At 29.2% G+C, this 8,421-nt stretch overlaps 1 protein-coding gene across 1 annotated transcript in view; it reads left to right on the top strand.

Annotated features, from left to right (window-relative positions):
* Positions 1-8,421, top strand: part of Hira (histone cell cycle regulator-like protein) — a gene marked incomplete in the record, with an annotated part of 33,590 nt that overhangs the window by 6,658 nt on the left and 18,511 nt on the right. Inside the window, 5 exon segments of the mRNA XM_067048201.1 lie at positions 566-745; positions 1,574-1,734; positions 1,859-2,026; positions 4,177-4,455; positions 5,231-5,490. Of these exon segments, the coding sequence (XP_066904302.1) occupies positions 566-745; positions 1,574-1,734; positions 1,859-2,026; positions 4,177-4,455; positions 5,231-5,490 (1,048 nt within the window).

The following is an 8,421-nucleotide window of genomic DNA, read 5'->3' as shown; positions in this document are numbered from 1 at the left end:
TAAAGAGAATCATTCTTGGCCAAAATTGAACCAGCACTAATTCTGAGTTGAGTATGTTGAGATCCTGTTCCAACACACTGAGCCTCCATGACCTCAATAGATAAATTACCTCAATATTGCTTTTTTACATAATACAAAAAAAAACTTCATTTTTGTTGATATAAAGTTACAAATAGGATGAATCAATTATCCAACAAAAGGATGAAAATATATATTTGAAAAATACAAAGGTCTATTAATTTTAAATAGTGCAAACAAAGAATAAAATAAAATAAATATCAACTAAATTATAAATCATATCCTTATATAATAAAATATAAATCAACCTTTCGCTTAGAACAGCCCTGATTAAGCCCATTATAATAAACTAATAGTTATAAACTATTTGTTCTTTTTTTTTACCGCAATCCTGACCATCTTCTTATATTTAAATTTTTACAGTCAACTATATATACATACATGTATGTATAAAATAAAATAACTTTTTTCATGGTAATGTTACCTTTAAATACTTGCAGAAATCAGTTCTAAATAATACTTAGTACTCTGTTGTGGTATATTACAGGTTCTAATTCAGTGTTTGGATCTAAAGGAAAGGTTAATGTAGAAGGTTGGCGATGTGCACACACCCTCAGAGCTCATCAGGGTGATATTCTGGATATGGCTTGGTCACCTCATGACCTATACCTTGCAACCTGTTCTGTAGATAATACAATTATAATATGGCGTCCAGAAAATTTCCCAGGTTATTATTGTATTTATTTAAATGTTTCCTTATCTTATCGATATCAGTGATATCAGATCTTATCGTTTACTTTATTAGATGATGGTTTTTGAATCATTTCCACTATTCATATTATTATGGACTAAGAAATTTAAATGATATTCTTATAAATTAAGAAGTCAGTGATTAACAGGCTTCTATACTTGGTAAGTTAATCACCAAATAACAAAATTTTTGTTGTCACAACATTGATTAGCCTTAACGCTTAGTTAAGTAAATATGGTTATTTGATTTATCTTGAAATCAGAATTAATTCCTTAACCAATAGTTAAGGTTTTACCATACATTTAGCTACTCCTAAATATAAACCAATCCTTCTTATTCATTTCCACATATATTAATTGTTTACCATCGCCTTGGTGTATCAAGAAACACTGTATTTGTTTTGTATGCTAGAAATTCTGGAAAAATTTATATGATTTTGTCTAAAGAAAATTTTTCATCAGTTTCTCTTGCATAAGATTTTACTGCATTGGTTCACTGTGAACTACAAAATACAATTCTCATTGCTGCTGTTATATTTATAGAGTTCCGTGTAAACAGAGAAAATATCTACCTGTAAAATTAGCATATAGGTCTCAGATGGTATACTCTCTTTTTAAAATCAATGTTGTTAAGAAGAGTTAATGACTTTTTAACCTAATATAACTATTATCAACTCCCACTTTTCATGGTATTTTTGTCGTGAATTCAGAAATACCTGTCGATTTTAGAAATAAGTGTATAAAAGAATTAGCTCAGATTCCACCAAGACTGAATACTTTTTTATAATCAATTTAATTATTACAGAAATCGTTGCTGTCCTCAAAGGCCATACAGGACTTGTAAAGGGAGTGAGCTGGGATCCTGTAGGTAAATATCTTGGATCTCAGTCTGATGATAAGACTGTCAGGATATGGAGGACAGTTGATTGGTCTGAAGAGGCTGTTATTTCAAAACCATTCGAGCAGGTGATATATTTTTATTATACTTACACTTGTTTGAAAAATAATTTTGTTTGATTTTTATTTTTAAAATGCCACCATTTTACTTGGTAATATTTCAAGTAGTAGTTAACATATTTAATTTGTCTAGTGTTCTGGTACAACTATGGTGCTGAGGTTAAGTTGGTCTCCTGATGGACAATATCTAGTTACGGCTCACGCAATGAATGGAAGTGGCCCTACAGCAAAAATTATTGATCGAGATGGTTGGTCTTGTAATCGTGATATTGTTGGCCATAGGAAAGCTGTTACTTGTGTTGTAAGCTGTGATTTTATTTAATAAATATAACTAGAACTTTTTTGATCTGAAACAACAATAAGCACAATTAAGTAAAAATCAAAATTTAAATCCGTGTTTTTTCTTATCGTTCTGCATTTGAAGTCCTTTTAATTGTAAATTATCACAACAGATAATTTATTTTTGGCTCTATTCAAAAGTTAAAAAAATAAGCTGAAGGTGTTTAATTAATCTTAAGTTCAATACATTTAATTTTTTAAAATATCAAAATAAATTTTTAAAAATCCTTTCTTTTCATCTGACTATTTTCCTCACTTGAGTTCCAAAATTAATCACTGTGGTTATCATTCTACTATTTATCTTTACTGAAGTATCTATTTTCAACTGCTGCCATGGACCCTTTAAATCAATTTTCCACTTGAAGACATGGAGAGGGTCAATTTTGGACCCCCTTTTTTACTAGGAAAGTTTGCTACTTCCACAGGATGGCTTAACGAGTTTAAAATAAGCTGCTGATGATTTTTAGGCTAAGTTCTAGGAATTTATTACTGATAATGGTTTCTAACTTAAACAAATTCATAATGTGGATGAGTCAGAATTTAATTATATAAGTTTACTGACTTGTTCTCTCACTTTTGAGTTTGAACTTATGGCAGTTGGACGCAAGTCTACCAAAGAAAGACCATTTTCAGTTGTGACAATATATTTTGTCATTACAAGCTAGAATTAGCTGTTAAAAAGTAAAAAAAAAAATAAAAAATAAACTTGATTTAAAATTTACCAGAATGAAAAATAAACCTACATTATTACAACCAAACAAGAGCTTGGTGAATAAAACCATTTTTTAAAATTGTTGTGAAAAGAACTTTATCCATCATTTTTGAGAATATCTCAACTCAAAAAATTTCCATTAAAAACTGTGTTGCTCATTGATACTGGTACCTTTCGCCTTTTAGAAGTTATAAAATCAGCTGATCAATAAATCATTTTATGTTTTCAGCCATATATGTTACTGCTCTTATTCAGCCCAAGTCTCAGTGTGTAATATTGACGACGAAGAAAAATTACAGGTCTTGCTTCCTAAAGAAAATTATCTGTGAGAGATACAACATTTGTGCTTTTGGGAAATATTTTGTGACCTTTGATGGTATTAATAAAATTTTAGTTGCTTGATGATCAATAAAAGCATTCATTATCTTCGAGAAAACTATGGTTAATATAAATATGTTAGACTCAGAATATGGCAAACACCAAGAAGAAGCTGAATTGGATAGAATATTGATGTTAGAACATTATTGGTGCTAATGAGCCTGGCTTTGAGACCTTGCCTGATGAGCGAATTATCAACTAAGCAAGACGCACTGAACTAGTCAAGAGAAGATCAAGAAAAATCTATTGCAGAACAGCAAATATGATGAGCGAATTATCAACTAAGTAAGACGCACTGAATTAATCAAGAGAAGATCAAGACAAATCTACTGTAGAACAGCAAATATGTCATGAAATGCCTCTGGAATATGTTATGTTTATTCAGCACAAGCCAATGAGACATCACAGATTGACAAATTGGTTTAGTCACAGATTAAAAGAAAGTTTTTCTAACCACAAAACAAAAACAAGTGACTGATATTTTCATAGCAGCAAGGATCATATATTCATTTCAGAGAATTTATACTTGTACTTACTATATCTTAATTACATGTTTGTGATGAAATAATGTGTTCAGATAATTGATTATTGTCACATAATGAAATAATTGAATCTACAACCTGTTTATGTTTATAAATGGATTATCTTAGAAATTTTTTCATCTGCATCAATTTTACTGATAATCGGAAGTTTATTTTGTATAGAAATTTATTTAATATCAGCATATGCTGCTTATTTTATTAAAGAATCATTAGCTATTACATTTTCTTTTTAAACTAGTGAATTAGTTTTATAAAAAAAAAAAAAGTTATTGCAATGTTATCACCTGGGTTTAATCTTACTATCAGACTTTATTTGTGCCTGTCAAGACCAACTAGATATATTTACTACCTAAGTTCAACATAACATTTAATTTATTATTTCTATTCAAAAGGTTACTTATTTAGTTTTATGAAATTCTTGTGTAACACTTTTTATAACAATATTTTATTTTAATAGTTTGTTTTGTTTTGCTTTTTCAGAGGTACAGCCGAAAGCTTACTGAAAAAGAGAGCAGAAAGGGTAAATTGGCCCAGTCAAGTACATGTGCACTTGGATCCCGAGATCGGGGTATTTCAGTATGGATGTGCTCATTGTCACGCCCGTTAGTTGTGATTCAAGATCTCTTCACTTCTCCTGTTTTGGACCTGGCGTGGGGTCCTTCGGGGACTAGGCTAATGGCGTGTTCTGGCGATGGTACTACAGCCTATATTGAGTTTACAACTGCAGAAATCGGAAGACCCTTGTCAGAGTCTGAGAAGGTATTTTCCATAATTTTATCTTCCATAAAATGTTCGAATTAACAATTTTTACTGGTTCTTTGATTTAATATGAACATTTATTAACGTTTTAACTTTAAGATTTTATAATATCACGTTCAATAGTTCCATCGACATGTATTAACCATTCATACAAAAATAGATGTTTGAATTTTCAATTTATAGTTTTATATGTAGTTATAAATAAATATATAATGTATAAATAAATAAGTCCCCGCTTAACCTTTCTCATTTAAAAAACTAAACATTTAATTTACTCACATAAATAAAAGTCTAAACCAAAAAGTATTGTTAGATTAATGAAACAATATTCTGTTTCATAAAATTGAAATTATTGTGAATAATTTTGTTTATACTAAACTAGTTACATGAGATGCATTCACTTTTAAGGCATTAATACATTGGCTAGCCTCTAGTCGTTTAGTTCTATTGGGGACATATTTATAGAATTTTGTTTTATTTCACATCTTGTCTTCTGCCATCTAACTATGTCAAAACAGGTTTCATTTGCCACTTTTTTTTATTTCTTTTATGTTTTTAGTTCAGGGAAAATTAAATTAAAAAATCAACAATCAATGAATTAATTAATTTTATCATTCAATGTAGACAACATGTTCCTGTCATAGGGAATCTATAAATGCCCAATATTATATCAAAGGCTAATATCAGTTTCCCAAGACAAAACTATTACAAATATTATTTGTAAGAAAAAATATTTGTTATTTATTAATCATTAATGAGTTGTTGTTATTTTTAGGATTCTGTTCTAGAAAGGCTTTATGGGAAAAGTGATATCCTTGAAGGTGGTAATGCCTTAAACGTTGTTGAAAATCCATCATTTCTCTCTGTTCTTCCTGCAGCAAAAGAGAAAAGTCCATTAACTACAAACACTGTTTCTAATGGTTTAACTCCTACCATAACCAGTAGGCCCCAAACAACGAAGCAAATAGAAACCCGTACTTCAGATGGGCGAAGAAGGATTACTCCTATTTTCATTCCTCTTTCTCATGAAAACAAGTTTGTATTTTATTTTAATTTTCTCATTAAATGTATATCATTCAACTTATAATCTTTATTTATCTGAAAAATTCATCATTTAATTAAAAGTAAATCCTGTTGATCCATTTGGATTGGAGGGAGATGCTAGGCATAAATAAATATTACAAACCTTCCCAAGAGGTTCATTATGAGTTATTATTACAAAATGCTTTGTTTTGACTAAGTGAAGATTATGAATTATAAATCTTATTAGTTAACAATATTCATATAAATTTAATTAGTTTTAAATTATGAACTTTTTGTATAAAGTGTTTCAATACTTCCATAGTATGCTGTTCTTTCTCTTTAAGAGGCTTATAGAAAAGCTGATTGAACTTTTTTTGTAAATTAGCGAAATTAAAACATCATGCATTCGTGTTTTTGGGAAAACTGTTCTTTAATGTTTTCAAAACTAAAGCATTGTCTAGACAACAGGGAATCCCAATCCCCGAGACAACAGGAAACAGTTACATTTTGCAAAATTACGTGATCTACCCCCAGTAAATATGATTGTTAAAGCCACCTCACATCAACATAGTCTTTTTGAAGGGAGCTTCACAAAACAAAAAAAAAAAAAAAAGGCTGGGATATGAACATTTACTTGGGCAAAGTTAACAATAAAAACATAAACATATAATCAAAATAAAACATAAATAATAGAAATTAACATAAAAGTGGCCTTTAAAGATAAGATCAAATTCAAAGAGTAAGTTGAATAATAAAAAGAAATAAACAAAATTAATAACTATAATATACTGAATTCTGCTACAACGATAGCTCAGAGGAGATATTTCTTGACAAAACAGCAGGACTATTGTTACGAAGTTGTAGACTCAGCTTTTATGAACAACTTTCAAAAGTGGTCATTAGTTGGTGAGCCCACATCTATACTGATTCACTGACATATGCAATTGTCCAACCTTAATTAAATTAAATACCACAATGGCACTCATCGGATGTAATGGCTATATTACCATTACTTACCAACAAAATGAAATGTCTAAAGACCACTTGATTCACGCAGACAGGGTCTGGATAAAAAAGTCAGATGAACAACTAATGGCCACTAGATAGCTGCTTTAAAGCCTTAGATTGTTGACCTGTTGTTTGGCAATGCCAACCAAATAATCTCCACTGACCATTATTCCTAGATTTAAATATTATAATACAAAACATAGATACATCTATTTCTTCTAAAATTAAAATAAACTTCTAAAGAAAATGATAAAAATATAATTACAATAAGTACTAAGACTATTTACAAATTAATTATTGAACTTGGCGTGAACAATGACTGTTGTAAGTAATAAGTTGTTGAGCATAATAAGGGGATAAATAAGATGCAGATTGGAAGGTATCAGACCTAATGGTACCAATGGTGACTCTATCCATGGAATTCAATGGAGGGAAGATTGTATCGGTATCAACTAAGTGATTTTATTTATTTATGCATTTTGTACAAAAGTTTCTCCATTGTTCATAGTAAATACACAAGATTTAAACAATTTAGTCAAACATCTTGAGGTTTTTTGTGGTAAACCTTTTAAGATATTCAATGAGCAAGTTAAAGTTTTGATTTAATAGCGTTAAACATTTTGCTAATATTCCATGGCAACATGGAAAATCCTGTTACTGATGTAAATGTCTCAATTATTGATTAACTAAAAATTCATAAAATCCAAATTTATTTTTAAAGAATTACAAAAATGCTACCAAATTGACTTTAAAAGCTCTTAAATATTACTTGAAGTCATTTCTTGGTTAAATTTTACTACATTAAAACTATAGTTTATTGACATATCAGCTGTTAATTGACAAAATGAAACTTTTATAATGTGAAAATGTTTATCAATTACAATGTTTTATGTTCAAACAGGAGTCATTCATGATAACTCATATTACTTATAAAAAAAAAACTTATTGAACAAAAGTTTTGTTCATATTTCAATTATTTTTGACTCTTAATGGTCACTGGAAGTCTTCAAACTTGGTAGACTTATCAAAATCAATCATCTTGACATTTTTTCATATCTCCCATAGATTATTAATTATGTTGAGATATATTTTTAGATACTGAGAAAATTGGTGGACTTTTTTCAACTGTTAATTTATAATTCCAAAATAGTGTTTCCTAACAAAAAAACAAAAACTATCTAGTACATGAATTACAGAACATTAAATTCTGCTTCGAATATGTTCTTTGAGTAATATACCGTGGCAAATGGGTGTTCTAATTTAAAAACCAATTGAATAACATTGTAGGAATATGATCTGGGTGGCAGTCAAGGAAGGTACAAAAATAGCAGGTAAACTATTTATTAGTAATCAGTGTTTCGCTCCATTTGGCAGGATTTCATCAGGGCTAGAAGAGAACAAGATAAGAACATTGTAAGATGTGATGATAAAATAAAATAATAATAAAAAAAAAAGAAATGGGTAGAAATATGTAAGAAAATAAAATAAAGAAAGAGACGGAGAAGGGTTAGAATAGTTTTTATTATCTTATCTTTCTCCAGTCCTTTCCTTCCAGTCTTACCCCATATCTGAATACTTGTCGTCTTCATTATCTCTTATTATTTTTATTTATACTTTATACTCCATACTTTTCTTTTTAATTGTATTGTCTATCTCCAATGTATGATCTATCTGTTAGTTTATTGTTTTATCTTTTGATATATTTCATATTTATATTCTTATTTAGTTATTTTACTCTTTATATTTTCTAATTTTTGTTTTACAGTTTATATATTCTGTTACATTTATATTACCTTATTGTTATCTTATGCATTTTTTTTTCTTGCCATGCACAAATTTCATTTAGGCTTCTTATTTCCGTTAAGTTCCCCATTCTAACACTGACCCCACCAGCACCTTTGATGTCTTAAATCCTCACTTTTCATCTTCTAAGAT

Source organism: Halyomorpha halys, unplaced genomic scaffold (assembly GCF_000696795.3).
Source record: "Halyomorpha halys isolate HHAL.00 unplaced genomic scaffold, Hhal_1.1 Scaffold30.1, whole genome shotgun sequence".
Classification (NCBI taxonomy): Eukaryota; Metazoa; Arthropoda; class Insecta; order Hemiptera; family Pentatomidae; genus Halyomorpha; species Halyomorpha halys.
The sequence above is the reverse complement of the archived record's forward strand: the minus strand, read 5'-3'. Positions and strand labels throughout refer to the sequence as shown.